A 19,416-nucleotide genomic window follows, 5' to 3' on the forward strand; every position below is an offset into this window, starting at 1 on the left:
TAGTCTGAGACAGCTTAGTTCATTTCACAACAACGAATTGAGTGCACTCTATGTTTTCAGTTGTGTGAAAACAATTTTTGAGCAGTTGAGATGCTAAATTATATTCCCAATACAGCTGTGGGCTACGCTAATAAAACCACATTATAGGTCACATAGTTTTATAGTAACACTTGCCTGGAGGCTTGGAGAAAATAAAGCTATCAGTGTAAATGGGGAGCTGGAAATGTAGGTTAAGAGATCAAACTTGAAACAGTAAGACTGACCTGTGCTGCTGTTCTATTATGCTCAGAGGCTGCAATCCAAGCAGTTTTGTTTCAGTGCAATTATATTTCTGCATCAGCCTCATTGAAATCATCTGTCCACAAATGCTAAAAATCATGGAATGGCCAGTAAAACATAGAGCCATAGAACAGTGTTCTTCAACAGGAACCGCTGACTAGCAACAGGAGTGGCCATGGAGAAATCATTTTAGCCACAGGCAGTAGTTTTAGTAGAAAATGCCTTGCGTACACTCACACAATACAGGTAAATGTACTTTACAAAAGTCTACTTAACAAATACTTATCATCATTCAGGAAATAAGGCACTCAATGATCAAAAACACTGGTGCACTCTGCTTTTCATTTTATGAACACCCAGAAATGTTTAAAGTGCACACACTAACATCATGCGAATGAGTATTAAAATCCACCCCCAATGGCGGTGTCTATTATTTGTTTTTTATTTAACTAACCAGAAGTGCAATTAGGCAAAACCTGATTCCCATTTAGCGATATGTGGCTAATGCATCGTATGATACTGCACTATAATAACTGCTTGACAATACAATGCATTTACATCAACATTTTTTGAAGAAAATGTTTTCTTTCCTAGCATTAATACTAATAATACTAATTTTCTCTTTATCTTTTAGAACAGTATGATTAATATCTGTTATCTTAGATATTTAAAATGATCTGTGCAGTTAAACAAGTATTGCACTACATTAATTTGTATTTTAACTTCTTCGTAATACACAAGTTAGAATCACTTCTCAGGTTCACATAGTTGCTCTTTTTCAGTAATACAATTGTTATGTCTTCATTCATATCTCTTTTACATATTTTTAATTCAAACTCGGATATGGTAACAATGTTATTTAGTTTGTTTGATAAGCACCACCCAAAGTAGTATTTATTTCCTTTTAATTGGCTGGGTGCTCCAATACATACAATGGAGCTTTCAAGACAAAGCTCGAGGGGCTAAATGGCCTAATCCTGATCTTGTGTTCCTAAATTACATAATTGTAAGCACACAAGTGAAGTCAACATCTAGTTACTGAAAATGGCCAAATCAATTAATTAAGAAAAAATGTCAAACTTGAAAGCTAAGTACAAATGTAAGATATAAAAATAATAGTACTCTACGTAGCATGTTAGATATTGTTAAACAGTGGATGCCTACTTAAAAGTTAATAATGCACAGGATCTACATTCGGTCCCATAGCAATCATTCATGTTTATGAGAACTATATTGCTGTGATTGTTACACACTGCTAGAGTTGTAACAAGTGTGATTAGGAGGACATTTCAAATGCTATAAGAAGCAAATGTTATGTTGTTTCAGCACATTATTCATTCACAACAATCGCATAATTATTATTTATGTTTCTAAATGCCCACTGGAACAGCAGAACTTTGTGCCATTTGTTCAGTAAAAACACAAAGTTATATGAAAAAATCTCATGGAACAAATATTTTGATTTATTGTCTCTTTTCTGATTTTTTTTTTCCCCTAACCTTCATCCTTTACTGAACCAGAAACCCCTGACAGAGAGCAGTTCCACAGGCAACCGGAACCCTCTGATCTGTTATTAAGTGGCTATTCGTCAAGCATTAACAGGGACAATTTAACTGCAGGGACATCACAACTGAGCCCATTTCAGTCTTTGCCTATTGACTAATGCCCGCTTTGAGTAGATTCAGCAGATATCAGGGGTGGGAATGTTTGCCAATTCTTCTATCCTGAATGGCTCAGCACCATTTCACTCAATGCCAAGTTATCTGCAGAGCTCTGATCAACCAGTTCAATGTTCAATTCCTTTGTCACATAATGGTCAAAATTTGAAACTTGTGATTATGTGCTACGCTAGAAATTGCTACTTAATCTTTGGTTCCCTGAACTTGCAGCTGAGTTCCAGATGATTCACATGTGCTGCAAAATTGTTGACATCTTGGAAGATACACAGTGGTACAGTTTAGGTGATAAAGGGGTGCCGAATCACACTGGAAAACCACTACACTTTATTTTTAACTTCTATATGGCTTTGTAATTCTGGCAAATGAACAGACAGCACTTGAAACTATGCCTGAGGTATTTTTTAAACAACCAAGGTTGAAAGAAGATACAGAAATGCAACTGAGGGAGTTTTCTTTTAAATTTAGAAAGTATCGTGCAAGAAGATAATGGAAAAAGTTTAGCAAGAAAAGAATGGCAGGAACAAACGGAGGGATAGATTCCTTTATTTCACAACCACCAAGGATTGAATGAATAAAAACAATTTCATACAAATCATTTCCAACTTGTTTATATTGACAACTTTGCTTGATGATCCTAACAATGTGGAAAATATTGCACGTTCCGTTCCTCCCAACTACTGATATATTATTTTTAAATTACTGTCGTGATGAATTAAAATTCAGTCAAGTATAGGAATTAGCTTCTCAGCTGTGAACACGGGCATCAAAATGAATAGATGAATATCAAATTTGCCTGGCAATATTCTTAAGCAGAAATAGAAGATCCAATTTTAATTGGAATATGAATTCCAATGATGCTCAGCTTAGCCAAAGTTTCCAATACAGAAAGAAAGTTAGGAGATAGCACAATTAACTGACCTGAATTCAGAGATGGTGGCACAGTGGTACTGTCAATAGACTAGTAATCTAGAGGTCCAGGCTAATGTCCTGGGGACACAAGTTCAAATCCTGCCTCGGCAGCTGGCGGTTATTAAATTAAATTAACATAAAAAATAAAAAAAGGTAGAAAACTATCTATCATTGATTGTTGTTAAAAAATCTGGTCCACTTGATGTTGTTTAAGAAAGGAAATCTGCCATCCTTACCTGGTCTGGTCTACAGCAATGTGGTTGACTCTTAACAGCCCTCTGAACAAGGGCAATTAGGGAAGGGCAATAAATGCTGGCCTTGCTAGTGATGGTCATATCCCATGAATGAATGAACAAAAGCCTGGTCTGAGCTTTCATTCAAACTTAAAATGCCTTCCAGATACAACTGACTAGTATTCAGTTAGAAGGAGGGCAATCTTGTCAAAGAAATTATGCAGTCTTGGTGAGTATAGAGCAACATTAGTGGCTGGCATGGTGGAGTTCATGATCAACACTTTCTCATCTTACCAATTGATTGAAGGCACCATGGAAATAGCAATGTGGTGAACTGAAGATGTTAAAAAGTGCTAGTTCTGGTCTTCACATTATTAAAAGGATTTTGAGGCAGTGAAAAGAATTCAAATAAGGTTTACAATAACATTACGAGAGAAATTGCGATGTTATACTTCTCAGGAAAGACTGAACAGGCAGGGCTCTTGAATCAAGAGATGACCTGATGGAGATCTTACGAAAGGGTTTGACTGGTTAGGCATAGAGGAAATGTTTCCACTGTGGGAATGTTCAAAAACTAAAGACCATAAATATAATAGAATCATCAATAAATCTGATATTGAATTCAAGAGGAAATTCTTTACCCAGAGTGTGCTGAGAATGTGCAATGGGGAACTCACTACCACAAGGAGTAGTTGCATTGAATCACATTGATGCATTTAAGGGAAATCTAGATAAACAGATGAGTGAGAAAGGAATAGGAGATTATACTGATAGATTTAGATGAAGAGGGATGGAGGATGCTTGTGGAAAGAGGCCTGTGTGGATAGACATCAGCATGGACTAGCTGGATCAAATGGCCTGGTTGTATGCTGTAAATTGAACATAATTTGAGCATTTTAAATGCAACCATTACACACAATATAATCTTCCATATATATTAGTGATAGAGGGTGCCTGAATTACAGGAATAAATCCTTTCAATAACAGTATGGAATGATAGAAACTGTTTGTACTTCTGCAGTGATTTCTTTCAATAACAGATTTTCCTCCACCTTAATTAAGTTCAAAACTGATATTTTATACTGTTAAGAGTTGCAAAAATTTTCCATACATAAATTTGTTACTGTTAAAATATACCATTAATTGAAAAAAGTTATTAGCTACTCTTGAATGACTGTTTATTAAAACATAAAGCTCAGCTTCACCATTGATTGTCCCCAGCTCATTTTCTCTCATGAGGAAGGATTTCCCCTGAAAAGCAGAAGAATAGCTATGTAATCTTGCATGCTATTTTGTTTATCCCTGTTTGGTTGCTTTCGACAAATGACTTTCACCAATCCTGCAGCACAGGAACCATTATGTCTCAGTTTCGTGTCTCTATTCCTTACTATGCCTTCAACCTTTTTTGTAACCAAATACTTGTCTAGCTCTTTTGTGAAGGAATTAACCAGCACAGGATCAACACATTACCTATTAGCTATGAGAATAATAAAAAACAAACTCTTGTTTTCTTTTCACTTTTATAACTGGTACATATACAGAACTGGAGATCACGTTAACTTAGCTTCCCAAATTAATAGTTCCTTTAAATCTTCCTCTCCAAAGGAAACAATGTTAGTTTTGCAACTTAGATTTTTGAAACCTAAGGCAGAGCAGGTAGGTGAACCATGCAAACCAAGTAGGTGGCAGATTTGGCCCTGACTCTGTACTAGGTCAGCTGATCTCAACTGGACCATCAATATGGGCACTACCATTTTTCTCATTTTCCCTTCCCTAACCCAGAACAATCACCCATGGTCCCTACTCCTGATTAATATTCCGTGACCTCAGCTGAAAATACACATGTGGGGACGTTTGGCAAGGACATGATTGAGCTCAGTTGTCATGTAACACCAGGGAAAATAGCTATGTGTCCAACACACATCTAGACTCACGCATGAAAAATGGACAGTTGAGCTAGGCACCAGTAGGGGCCACCCATGGAGTAAGAAATCAATGCACTACATTACAGTTGGAGGCCGGGGCGGAGGGGGGAATAGGCAGAAAAAGAAGGAAGTCCAATACTAACACAAGAAAAAAATGGCACTTACCCATTTTCTAGGTCTACCCCTGGGTCGCTTCTCACCAGTGGGCTCAGCTTTCTAACAAAAGAATTGGAAAAACAATGTTATCTCCACATTCCGAAGTACTACATTAAAGAAGTCTTGTCACAACTTAAATACACTAATTCACATGCCTTAATTATAAACATAAAACATTATAGTATTTCGTTAATCTTATGGTATGTTCATAATTCAACTTCAATTATTCGTAAGAAGTGGCTTTATTATTTTATCAGGCCGCTAAATCATTTCTGTCTCCAGCAAAAGAAAAGGTACAATGTGACAACTCATCTCTTAGATTAACTGTGCTTACAGTCTAGTTTTGAGCTAATTTGAGATAGTAGCAACTATCTGACCCCCTGTACAACAAGGAGAACTTGGTCCTTTATTTATATACGCTAATAATCTGTTGTTGTGCCAATCAGAGAGAACCAAGAGTTAGTAGAAATTACATCCAACATCTTTTATTGTGCAATTGAGTAAATTGCTCAGAAGTAATTTTACATTTTAAATTAAAAGGATAAAGGTCATTGGCCCCAAATTACCATTTGTACAGTCAGTAGGTTAATCTGATAAATTCAGCAGGGTGATTAATTTTCACAGTCCAGCCTATGATGTCTAAAACTAAGTGGATCTTCTAAGTAAGTCTTAACTCTAACAGTTAACAATTAACATGTGGATTTGCAAGTCACCTGAACTACAGGGTTATTAAAGTACTTGAAACAAGGAGACAATTGATATGGGATCTGAACCAAGAAAGGTGGAGCTTTGAGCTGTACCTTTGTACGTTGCTATGCTGGGAACAAAGGAAATTAAACCTGTGCAGTTGAAGGCAATTAACAAGACAAGGCCTTTTAAATAATTTAATGGATATAAAGTGTTCCTTAGTCATCCACCCTTTGTTAAGTAATCATTTAAATGCAACAATATATAAATCCTGGAAAGGATATCTGCCTTTCAAACTGATACAGTTAGACATCAAGATAGACCGTGTCAAAGGTTCAGGTCGGGGAGTAATTGATGGTGTATAGGACAGATAGTTGTTGCCAGAGATTATATAACATTACCACAGTGGTACATACATTTATATTTTACAAAGGTGGTCAAAATCATTACAAAGTACAGAACCTGAGGCATTAACTATGGTGTTACAGAAATTAAATGGACTCTGAAAACATCATAGGACTAAAGGTTTTAACTCTACTTTTTGTTTTATTGGTAATAAAAGTTATTGAAGATAGTATCATTTTTACAAGTTGATGTTTAACCAAAATATAGTTGTCAGACCTGATTTGATTTTGAAAAAAAAGATGCAGATTCTAATCCAGGAAGCTAAGGTGAAAAATCAATCACAATTTCTTCCAGGACAAGGATTGAACTCAATTATTCCATTTTTGTGTTAACTGTTAAGCTAATTGCACTAATAACCTTGCATCTACAAAGATAAAGTGAGAATGATACATTTCTGAATGTGGCGGTTGGTGTCTCCAAAAACTATGTAACATTGAGCCCAATTAAGGAAGCATTCTTTCTTTACCCATATTTTGTATTATCGATCTCCAAATAAGTGCAGAATTTTTGGCATATGCCTGATGGACAAATCAGTGTCAAAAATTAGATTTCAGTAAGTTTTTTTTTAAATTCTGTTTTACCAGGGGGTGGGAAATGCAGAAAAGCACTAAGCTACCATCTTTTCCTTTTCATTGATCAGTATCTTCCCAATTAAAAGTACAGATCAACATCTTATTTTAGTTGTTTTATATCCATTTCAATTACAAGCTCTAAGGTTTTCATGAGAAGGCGCAATTAGAAGAACACTTCGTGCCTCCTAATTTCTGGGGACATTGGGTTCAAGGTAAACATCAATGGAAACAATATCAGGAAGAATTAGCTAAACTAACTGTAACTGTGGGAGGTTTACAGTGAATTAAAAGATTCGCACACCTTTTTTTTTAAGATTTCAAAAAAACATAAACACCATGCCTCAATGTTTGTAGTCCTTTGTTAGTTTCTTCATGCCAATATTTACTGAGATGATGTACGTGTCCTTATAATTGCCTCAACAAAACCTATTTTGAAACAGCATGTACTTAATTTTAGTACTCCTGTTCAAACCCCTTCTGTTCCATATTTTTTCGCCCTCATATCCATAATGAATGTTGCTTTGTTATAGAATCTTTGGTTAATTTAAAAATTAACACTGGCTAAAAACTAGGTGCAATAGAACTAGAACAATAGAACTGCTAGTCAATATGAAGCATATAAATTTTTCAGTAAATGGGTATTAAGAACTTATATTGTCACATTTAACTTTTACTCTGTTAACATTTCAAATGGATAAAAAACGGATTACATTTCTGTTTTGCATATTCTTAAATATTAACATAATCTTTCAGTTTCCTACCTGGTGATGCTCAGTATTTAAGGTGTTGCTTAATTTAAATATGCAGAAACCATAAAATATTGCTTATTAATGTTTGATATTACCAACAAAATATATTATTGAATTTATAATAGACAAAAGCACAGGTCAAGCTTATACTTGTTGGCAAAGATATGCCTATGAATCAGACATTTCTTCAGATGGAATAAACTATGATGTTATGAACCATTAATAATCAGTGCAGCATACTAGACAAGTCTTAATAGTAAGATATAACAAAAGAAGTGTTTCCCCTTTTCAAAGCTACTCAACTTCCTCAAAAGTGAAACAGAAAATGATCCTTCCTATGGGAAGCGGTCATGGTCTCTCTACTTTAAACTTGGACTCTGCTCTGACACAGCAAACTGCAGGAAATGTGATTCAAACAACACAAATTACCAAAATGGTGTAAATCCTCTGATAATCGGAATGAATGATGGAACTCATTTGTAAACTGGATTCTGATGAATGATTGAACTCATTTGTAAACTAGTCTTCTAAGTGTGGTTAATGTTCAGAAATGTTTCCAAGTTAATCTCACCTTTTGAGCTGCTTTAGAGGGACCCTTGTTTTTGCTTCCTTTTGGTCTTCCCCTAGGTCGTTTAGGCGTAGGTGGTCCAGTCGGTTCCTATAATTTAATACGGAACAGTGGCCAGTTAAACACAGACCTAAGGAACGCTAGGTTTCAATACATTAAATTCTTTAGAAAGTGCACTAACAAAACCACACAAGCTCAATGTATAAAACTGGTGCTTGGTGGCTTTATGCAGTTTGCTGGGATTTGTTTTCCCATAATGTTTTAATTGTGGAAAATATTGAATGATATATTACAGTACTGGGTTACACTTTTAGTTAAAAACCATGTTTTAAATTATATATATTTATATTTTATATATATATAAACCAAAATATTATTCACCTTCTTAAATCATTGTTGTGAATATGAATCTTCACAAAAACAGCTGCTATGTAATAGGGGAGAAGTCTGAATGTTTTATTGGCAAAATAGATGTGACCTGTATACAGTATGTAACTGGACTTAACCAAATATGGCAAACTGATGTTTTAAAGTTTGCGAGAGACAAATAACTGATTTTAGTTTACATTGCACTATACTCCAAATAGTCTGATGCTGCAAGTTACTTAAAAACCCACTGATGTGAAGTGACCAGTTACCACGCCAATAGTGTGAGCTAAGTTCTGCAGAGTCAATAGGCAATCACCATTCAAACCGGAGATGGTCAAGTTTTCAACTAATAGATGCAATGAAAAACTTTAATCTCGTTGGTTGAAGGAGCTCGGACCCTTAATATTTACACCTTGAATCCGCCCTTTTCAACCAGATTCTCCATGAAACTCAGATGACGGGGAGGATCGCTGCAAACTCTTGTGCGCTTAGCCAAGCAGCATTTTTAACAACACGGAGACATTTAATATTAAGAGAACGTGTCAAATCCAAGCGGAAGGAAAGGTCTGTTCGGACATTTGTTTGCATCTTAAATAAACCACTGCCCCGCAGCTTCATGATCTGGGCACACACCATATTATAAAACAGCCTATCCTTACAGGACGTCCTGCTTGCTAGCTATATATATATATATATATATATATAAAGCAACCAACACTGGAAATAAGGGACAAAAATTGGGGGGGGGGGGGGGGGGGTAGTGGTGGTTTAGTCATCCGGACAAGCACAAAAACAGTTATTTCACTTGCACAGAGTGGTGTATAAACAGACTGTGCCCAATAATGAAAAAGTGCCTCGCTCTTGTTGTGGACAATCTGGAATTACTGTATTTGCATAAAATAAGGTCCATTACTACGGTCCTGAAAGTGCTCGGTGAAGGGGCAGACGGTAATATCATAGTTTCTAGCGCGGAAACAGTGCGGCAACGTAACATTAGGAAAGACTCCCTGCAAAACCATGGGAAAAGAAACCTTTGTGGCAGCCACGTAAGAGAGAGAGAGAGAGAGAGGGCGAGTGTGTGTGTCCCACAAGACATCAAATTAGGCGGGATTTTCAGATCCTTTTTTTAAATGGGTGATTCTTGAAAAACAAGAAACTAACTAACCGGCTATTACAGGGGAGTTCCAAACGTCTTGGAAGACATGAATGTGCAACAGGTAACTCCGGTAACCATCCTTCATTCAGTTTATTATTATTCGCATTTGCTTTTATTATTGATAGCACTGGCAGGCGGATTTAACGTTACAGTCACCCAGAGGTCATTGTTTGAAAGTGTTTCCCAACCTACATTAAACACATCCACTGAAAAGTCTTCATCGATAACTCTGGCTTTCAGCAAATTCTCAAACTGAGCAGCATCCACTGCAGAACTAAAGCCAGAGAGAGAGATTAAATGAAAGGATGGCAAGCTTCGCAGTAAACGCAAACCAAGCGCACCAAGGCAGTCCTAATCCTAATCCTGTATGTTCCTATTCAGTTTAAAAAAAAGACAATTTTTCATCAAAAAAAATCGCATAATACTGACTTGCTGCTGTTTCTTGGGTCTTCCCCGACCTCTCTTCTGCGGTGTCTCTGCAGGCTGTTCCGGGGGAGTCGATGACTGGCTCGGTCCTTCACCTCTTGTGCTCATTGTGGCTTCTGACACACTGGCTCTTTCCAACAGGTTAACACAAGAAGCAGAAACACCGGACGTCCTGGTGTTGAATGTGATGAGGAGGAGGCAAAAAAAAAAGAAATGGAGGAGGGAATGGGATTGGGGGGGGGGGGGCGTTGGGGGGTAAGAAACTAGGGCAAATTGCAGGATGCTACAAAAGATTCAAGTCCTCGTAGTAGGTACCGCTGTTTTTTTAATACCCTTCTGTTGTTGTAATTTTAACGGGGATTAGCTGTGAACCGAGGCAATTATAATCTGCCGGGACAGCACACACTGAAATCGGGGCTCTACAGTTTACTGCCAATGACCATACTTTATGTAAACTAATAAACGGCGGGGACAGAGCGCGGCAGCCGGGTGTACAGAAGTTTCAATGAAAGCAAGAGTTACCGGGTCTATTATTCCTCTCCAGCCCACGGAATGAGAATGGGTTAAAAAAAACACCTTTCCCCGTGGCTGGAAATAGGAGGGAGGGGGAGGGAGGAGGAAGGTGGGGTTGAAAAAGAGAAAAGGGAGGTGGAGAGGAGAGGGGAGGTGAGGGGGTGGGGGTGGGGTGGGGGGGGATGAGGCAGGACGCAGGGAACTAGCGATCAGTTCGGACAAGAGCCAGATAAAACATGAGGAATTCACCAACACTGGGGGAAAGCAAGCCCACAGTCAAGGGAGCTCACGTGTCCCGGGCTCAGGCACTCTGTAACAAAGCCTCCTCTGAATGGCTGAAATCCAACAGGTTACTTAAATACACACCGTCGGATCAGCGCAGAACATTCCGAGGGGACGGGTGCTTTACAAAGTTTTTGCATTTGTATAGAGATATGCCGCAGCGCTTCAACCGGGGGTGGTGGGGGGGGGGGGGGGAACCCAGTATAGGTGGCCGAACTGCAGTTTGGGTGCTTCCCCCCCTCCCCAGTTGCAATCTTCTGCCTTTATAGCGAGTGGCATTGGGGGCTGCTGATTGCTGTACAAAGGGCACCGGGGAGAGGGAGGAGGAGAGACAGAAGTGTCTCCCCCTATTCTTTAAATCTACATGAAATCAAACACTGCTCCAAATTTTGCACAATAAGCAATTTGCTAATTTCACCCCCCCTCCCCAAAATATAAGCACTTTAAGATAAATCCTGTTATTATAAGTAGTATGGTTGGAACAGTATTGGTGAATTATTTAGACGATTAAACACACACACATATATATATATGTGCAGCTAAAGTTTGCGATTGTGTGCAGATGAGGAGGGAGCATCTTCCTCTCTAGATGTGGTGCACTGTGCACTCTCTAAAAGCTGCATGTGCTTTCTCGACCTCCAACAGCCAAGCGGCACTTTGATCTGCGCCGCTCAACGACATGAAGTGAGATCAATTACAGAGGAACAACAGTGACAAAGAATTCGCTGCTTTACGTGAAGGCAGTTTCCCACGATCGCCGAGTCAGTTCAGAACAAGGAATTTGGATTTCTCCCTGTCCTCTCTGTCTGCCACACAATAGCGAGGAAAGTTGCTGAGGTTGGTGGTGGTAGGGGGGTAGAGAGAGAGAGAGAAAGACATGAATTTCTGTGCCTCGTCGGGGAGAGGAAGAGGGAACACAGACAAGTTTACAGTATGTGAACTTTACGCGTTGATTGTTGCAAAAAATAAACAACAAAAAAGTAAAGGCGTTTCGCAATCATTCGGCTGAGAGTGGCTGGTAAAACGAGTAACTGCGAACTTTACAATAAAATCCTACAGCTCCCCCACCACCACCACCCCCCCCCCCCAAAAAAAAAATATCCGCGGTTAATCTGTCATTCGCAGATCAACTTCATTCACAAAAAAACCCAGCACGGGACCCCCAAGAAGCAGGACGGGAAAGTTTGCCCGCCCGTCTGCTCTGGACTCCTCCCCCTGCAGACTGCATGGCGTCAGCGCTTGAAACGAATGAAATGATCATGCTGAAAAAAAAACTAATCAATAGCCATTGCCATAAATTACTGCAGGAAGTGCTAAAAAAAAACATGAATTCCTGAAAGAAGACCGGCCGTACCTCTGGCATGTATCGCTCGGAAAACGACATTGGGTAATCATAGATAAGGCTTTTATTTTACCCACTCACCCCAGAAATGAAAACATTTGGTTGGTGCAATTGCAACTTGAAAGCCTTTCCTACATTTGAGCGGTGGGGGAGGCTCTGCTTCTGCCCCTTTACAAATTAAATCCTGACAAGGAAAGGACTTCCTATCCCCGTTTGATTGCTCTAATTGCTTAAAATCCAAACTGTATGGGTGTGGAAATGTAAACTTTAACAAGAGGGATCTATTTCCTGATGGTCCTGCTTCGAACTGAATCCGTTGTCTAGTATTTTATAATGTCACTCGTTTGACATCAACAATCGATTTTGGAAGGGGGGGGGGGGGCTTGGGGCTTGTGGGGGAGGGGAGAAGTGGGTTTGCCCACAGCTTTAAAACATTTACTTGGGCGTGTTAACAAGCGTGATGGTTGCTGCTTCTATTTATGACAGCGATGGTGGACTGTGCTGTCACATTAAATATGTTTATTTCCTGTCTTTTGGCTCTGTAGGGCTGCCGAGGAAATGTCAGCATAGGCTATGCAGCAGGGGAAAGGATTATTAGGAAGCATGGTGTGCCACACGCATAGACACTGAAAGGTGGGGCCACACCAAGGGAAAGCAACCATCCCCCCCACCCCAAAACCCACCCAACAGAATGTTTGGCATTACATGTCATTCCCCGAACGGTGTTAACATTATCTTGTAAAGCTCAAAGCGTTATATAAAATGCCAGTTTTCCTTTGCAAACACACAATTGCTGTTTTTAAAAAATATATTAACTGAAAAACAAAAAGCCACTTTTTTTTCCCTCAATCAAATCTAATTCATTCACTAAGTCTTTGCCTCTCAGCTGGCACTGTAATGGGAGCCCCCCACCCAGTGTTCGAAAGACGCTGGTGACCTGGAGCAAGTTTTACCTAATGGCAGAAACAAAGAGAAGGGCACAGCTTAGCTCCTCGCTTTATCCTACGAATTCATGTGTAAACATACAAACACGATTCTATCTAGGGTGCAAATCTTCAGATACTTGAGGAGGGAGGGGGAGGAGATGGACCAGGAGACAGGGGCGCTGTTTTTAAAGTTTCAAGTGTGCTTGTTTTTATTTCAGTGAATAGTAGTCTGAAACATTTTGTTTTATCTGATGGAGAAAACAACCCGAGGGATGAACAAAAGAAACTTTCAACGCCACCACATATGGATTTACACAAAGCACAAAGGGACCATCTATAAACATAAAGCAAGAGCAAGGGAGGAGCCAACATGTTAAAGAAAAGTGTCGCTCAGATAGAACCTCTAACCCTGAACTTTTTGTTTGCACATGTCAACCAACTTGTTTGTTCATAAACAAACCCATGCTGAACGCTCTCTCCCCTTGTGCAACAGTCGGTTCCATTTCTCATAATCTCCCCTCATCGTTATGGAGACAGAATGATTTATACATATGAGCGTTTCTTTTTCACGAACACATTCATTTCATGAAGCCCCTCTCCCATAGCCCATCACGCCGTGCTCGGTTTAAATTGTCTTTTTTTTGGAATCTGATCCTTGATTCAAAATGGCATTGTTAATTTTGCATTTCGCCGGTGGATGGTGTGAATTTGACAGCAATGCGGACAATGTAACTCCAGAAAGATTTTTTTTTAAAAAATGCCAAGGTTCCCAATGTTATCTTACTGATGTGTACGTTTTTATATACTTAACACATTTCAAAAACGAATTAAAACGCATAATCGCAATTAGCAACAAATATAGCTGCTTTGCTGAACTATATGTATGTTAAAACCATCAGCAACCAGGAATACGCCATTCCTTCAATACGCCTCGGCTTCCTTTGCAGAAAAAAGTCTCCACGTGGTATGTTTTTAAAATCATAATGTATTGCTACAAAGACATTTTTCAGAGTCCCAGGAGAGAAGGCTGTGGACAAAAACCTTAGTATGTCTAATAATGCTCTTGTTGTTTTGAGAGTTTCAGTTTCTTAAAGATCTATTCGGGACTTTGTAGAGAGGGAGGAAAACGGCTCCAGTAGCGATAGTTTTTTTTTGGGGGGGCGGTGGTGGTGGTGTAATTTGTGATTGTGAAATTGGCTTGAAAAATTGGAATTGTTCACCTTTAAAATGCCCAAAAGATTGCCTGCAATTAGACATGTACCGAGATAGATTTTCAGTTTATTTTGTAAAGTGCCATTTTAAAAAAATATCTATATCTATATCAATCTATAGATAACTTTGCCTGTAGGTACAGCTTATTGTGCCTGTACACGTATCATCTTGTGCTGCAACTGCTGCCCTTTATAATTAACCATAGTAGTAGGGTCAGTTCCATTTAAGTGAATATTTATGTTAACTGAATAGAAATTGGGGAAGCTCGTTTTCTGCCTAAGTCTGTTTTCTTTAAAAAAAAAGTTAAATGAATTCCTTTATTTCAAACAGGGTTTGCATTGTGAGTATAAGAAAAATAAAATAAAAGCAGCATAAACGTTTCCTATTTTATAAATCTATTGCTGTCAAACATGTAGCAGAATTATTGCATTTGAACATGGATTTTAATGTGAATTTCTGCTATGTAAATAAATTGCGCTATGTAAACCAGGTTCATTGACTGGTTCTCTGTCCCCTGTATACTCTGCAGCTTTACATTCGGATTTGTTGTCAATTTCCATGTAACTCAAAGTTAAATTACGGTTAGGGCAAACATGTTATTTCTTAATTTGTTTGGAGTGCAAGTTCCCTTTGGCTAGTGGTGTCTGTGGTATAATGTAAGTGATTTGAACAGATACAATACAATAACAGGAATACTAATAAAAGCTTGGTGTAACCAATGGTTTGCAATCTCCAGTCACGCTCTGATTTGAGGAAATCCTAATGTTTGTGATGGATTGGTAATTTGATACTACCAGTGGAAGCACTAAATCAGGGTAGACATGCATGTGAATGCAGCATAATTTCCATTTTGCTCAAATTGACAGTAACTGAAGGTGATTTTGTATTGTAAATGTGGGTATTATATTGGTTTCTTGTAGTAACTTAGTTACCCTCAATTCCATAACTTTTGTTGTGTTGTTTTGCTTCCCTATTAGACAACAAATGGAAAAACCCATACATTTTTCTGGCATAACACCAACAATACCTAGTCACTCTGCTCAGTTCCCTCCAGAAACCATGACTGCAATTCCAATCACCCATCCCAGCTGCTGCTTCAGACTGAACTTAATGGGACTCTATATCAGTCATCTCTTTAACCCACTACACAGCTTCAAATCCCACATTTATCCACCACCAAGGTGGCCTGTTTACATCTCTGCAATACCACATGCTCCCTATGCCTATCACAATTGGGATTCTCATCCTTGCCATCATCATCTCCCGGTTCAACTTCTTTATGGCTTCATTTTATATGGATTTGAATTCCTCCAAAATTATGCCGTCTTTATTCTGCACTAAGTTTACTGACTTTTTACCAAGTCCCAATCACCTATCATTCCTAACCCCTAACACATTAATTAGAACATTTTCCTAAACTCTTTGATAACCTCATTCTACCCTGCCTCTGAAACATCATGCCATATGTTCCAGGCTGCACCCTTTGCTCTTCTGTCTCTAGTCCACAATGCATACCTTCTGCTGCTCCATTATGGTCGTTTCGCTATTGCATCCTTGAATTCTCTTATAAAAAATGTCTTGCTACATCTCTCCTAATTTTCAAAACCTCGTAAAATCCTAACTCTCGAGCCATATATTTGCTCACCTCCCTTAACCCTTCCTTCAACTCATGCTTGGTATGTGTTCTCTTCCCTACACACACATTATAAAGCATCTTGGGATTGAAGGTGCTATGTTAAAAGCGTTATATAAATGCAAATTGTACTTAAGTTTCCTCCAAGTAGCAGAACTAGCTCTGCTGCAGACTTCAGATCATTAAACTCAAGGCATTTCTCCATTGCCTAATTGTTTTGCTGCTGTTTACAAAGTGTATTCTTGTGCTTTGCTTCTTTTATTTCATTTCCACTGACAAATGTCATCAATGGAAATGTGGGTGACCATATATCCACATTTATTTTCCTGAAACCGACTCCCTTAATTAGCACATTTAGTAGCATGGCATCACTCCTATATTTAATATAGACACCCACCTTTAAATTTTTGCAGAAAAAGCTGAAGGATATCATTCAATGCCTGTTAGTCACCATATTTTGTTGGCTGGAAGTACTTGGAGAAGGTCTTGTATCAGGTATTATCTGTATTTACATTACTACAACTTGTACATTGTATAGCTTTATGAAACCAAGAGGGGGCAGTTGATACTGCATCAGTCTGTGGAGATATAGATGTTCCCATTGGTAAGTGAAGTCCGTATTATGAAGTTATGAAGGTGGTGTAAAGCATGCAAGATCAAGATGAAAATGGTTGAGTTTACCTTGCATGTCGGTCTAAACTACAAAGTGAGCTAGTTCAATAAAATGACTTTTTCATGTTCCCATTCCTTATATTATTGAAAACATAGACCATATCAATCAGGACAATCAAAGGACACTTACTATAAGTTATTTTGGGCTTATTTATAGCTCCTTCTGTTTTATATATCAAAACATTTCTTCAGAATTTTTTGATAATTATTTCTGGAACCAATTAAAAAGTGATAAGGAACCAAGACAATCAGATAAAAAAATTGTTACATTTCTATTTAGAATGAGAAAAAATGTGAAACTACAATTACTTCATCCTCTGCTTCACTGGCTTTTGGTTTATTAATCAATTTGGAAACTTTTTACTTCTCAAGTATCCAGTGCATTGCAGTCTTCCATTTCCTTCCCATGGTTATTTTAAGTAATTGTGCTTCAAAAGATTTTTTTCCAAAGCTTAATGAGTGAGAACAGTTTTAATCAAGAAATAAAAAGAGCAATATTAAAATCTGTACAAAAATGCCTGTGAAAAAGCCTGGTGCCACTGAAAAATATCAGAAACTGAATGCAGAGCTCTACTTACAAGGTAACACCATTATCCAAACTGCTAAGATCTAACTGTCCAGTTTAAACAATTGAATGGAATACTGTGTCTAAGTGAACTTAAAGTATGATAATTAAATTACATTTTGAAGATACTTACAAGTTGAGCTTGGTAGCTCAAAAGGAAAGTTGAGCAATAAAAATACACTATTTCTAATTGGCTATTTTTAAATATAGGAACAGTACTTGATTTCTAGGGTTGCACAACAAAGTGCAATCATTTGGGAGTGGGGGTATAGCATTCATAAATTAGGCTTAGATACATTGCAATATCCTTTGAGATACATTAGCTTGAGCTGAATTCAACTTGCACTATTACAAAAAAAGATGAGAGAAAAGAATTGTTTTGCCCCCCTTAACATTAAGTTCTACTTTTCGTTAGGCACAACTAGCTGTGGTAATGAACTGTTTGATTTTCATTCGTGCTAATCAAGGCACGCAAGACCAATTACAATTTTCTGCCTCTTTAGCCCTTGGTATCTTTGATTGCAAGTGATCATCTGACTTTACAATTGTTTATTGTAGCTAGACATAAGGAAATGTGTTTTGCAGTGTGCACCATGCGCTGTAATAGGACAATATAAATTACAAACATCTGATGTTACATACAGTGGTGCTGAATATGTGGGGAGATTATCTATTTTTTCAACATTGAATGTTGATTGGAAGGAATCTATTTAAGCAATTTGTATTTGAGATGGTTGAGCCATTATAGCTGAGATACCAGACTTTGCCTGATAACTCACAGCTGATACCCACAGCTTATCTGTATACCGGTTGGAATTATGTAACTTGTGGATCTTCCTATTTCCTGTCAGCAGCTGATAAGTGACAGATCCTAACAATATCTTTTAGGTCAAACACAAATAAATTAAATGCATGAGCTGATGATTAAATGGGCAAACATCTCCTTTCTTTAGCCAGTGAAAATCCACCAATTTGATATATAAGACTTAAAATCTTTGAAGAAACAATAAAAATAATTTGAAAACTATTTATTGTCATCATTTGATAACATTTCAAAGCAAATATTTAAAGATAATTAAGTGCATTAGCAAATTTTGCCATTATTAAATTTAAACAGTAAACAGTTGAAAACTGCAGAACTTTTCTCGTGTATCCAATTGAGTTAGGTGTACTTCTACTGCAACTTTCTTATAATGGAAAGTCATTTTAGGTGCACAACTACACAAAAATATTAGTTTCTAATGTCAATTGGTGTGAGGTCCCTGTTTAGGAGTTGGCTGCAATATAATGTAGGTTATGCCTATCTCATAAATACAACAGTGTGAAATAGTTAACACTTCATGATCAACTGAAAAATATTAGATAGGATATGCAACAAACCAATCCAGCACATTACTGCATCCACTTACCTCAATTATGTATAGTTTATGGTATGTTCCTCAATAATCTAGTTTAAAAAAATGTTATATTAAAGGGCCAGACTTACGGTATGTATTGCTATTCTGATATGATCATCTACATCATGCTGTCTGTAATATATTCAATTTGTACACAAAAAATGTAAATATAAAATTAATGCAACTAGTTTTAAAAATTAGATTAAAATATATAATATGAAGAATGTTCTGACACTGAAGATAAGTTCAAACTAGTAACTTATGCTTTCAGTTCTTTTAATGTTTAAAAAGCAATTAATTTTCCTTGCCTAGGTTTATGATGTCATCAAATTTAATTCATTTAAGTCAGTTTATGGGCAGTTATCATCTTTAATATATACTTAAAAATAGTTTATTTGCACACATCTATTAAGAACCTACTCTCTCTGCTTATACATTTTGGGGTCAGTTTTTTTCCAACATAAATTCCTGCATCTATAATGAAAAAGGCCGGCATTACAGCAGCGGTGCCATAATGTTCCAGTTTTGAATCTCTCAGCTCCTCAGCTTCCACTGCATAAAAACACCTATGCTCCAACCCATTTTGCTGGAATAATTTTCTACAGGTTTTTATTTCAAAATTATTTGTAGAAAAACTAAAGGATACATTTCAAAAGATTTAATGAGGTAAATTTCACGTTGTGTTCTTATAAATAGAACTTACGTGTGCGAGCAAGTGAGAAATTACATCATAATGACTGCACACCTTATGCAGTTTGTTT

General features: G+C 37.6%; 1 protein-coding gene and 1 long non-coding RNA gene across 2 annotated transcripts in view; one reads left to right on the plus strand and one right to left on the minus strand.

The window, feature by feature from the left end:
* Positions 1-10,246, minus strand: part of hmga2 (high mobility group AT-hook 2) — a 127,683-nt gene extending 117,437 nt beyond the window's left edge. Inside the window, exons 1-3 of the mRNA XM_041215510.1 lie at positions 10,117-10,246; positions 8,166-8,252; positions 5,191-5,241 (exon numbers count right to left, since the gene is read on the minus strand). Of these exons, the coding sequence (XP_041071444.1) occupies positions 5,191-5,241; positions 8,166-8,252; positions 10,117-10,221 (243 nt within the window). The 5' untranslated portion in view covers positions 10,222-10,246. The remainder of the gene's footprint in view (positions 1-5,190; positions 5,242-8,165; positions 8,253-10,116) is intronic.
* Positions 10,247-12,134: 1,888 nt separating this feature from the next.
* On the plus strand, positions 12,135-16,238 carry LOC121292971. The gene is made up of 2 exons (XR_005946404.1): positions 12,135-12,295; positions 13,395-16,238. It is a non-coding gene; the product is annotated as an uncharacterized LOC121292971 (long non-coding RNA).
* Positions 16,239-19,416: the final 3,178 nt, after the last annotated feature.

Source organism: Carcharodon carcharias, chromosome 21, assembly GCF_017639515.1.
Source record: "Carcharodon carcharias isolate sCarCar2 chromosome 21, sCarCar2.pri, whole genome shotgun sequence".
NCBI lineage: Eukaryota > Metazoa > Chordata > Chondrichthyes > Lamniformes > Lamnidae > Carcharodon > Carcharodon carcharias.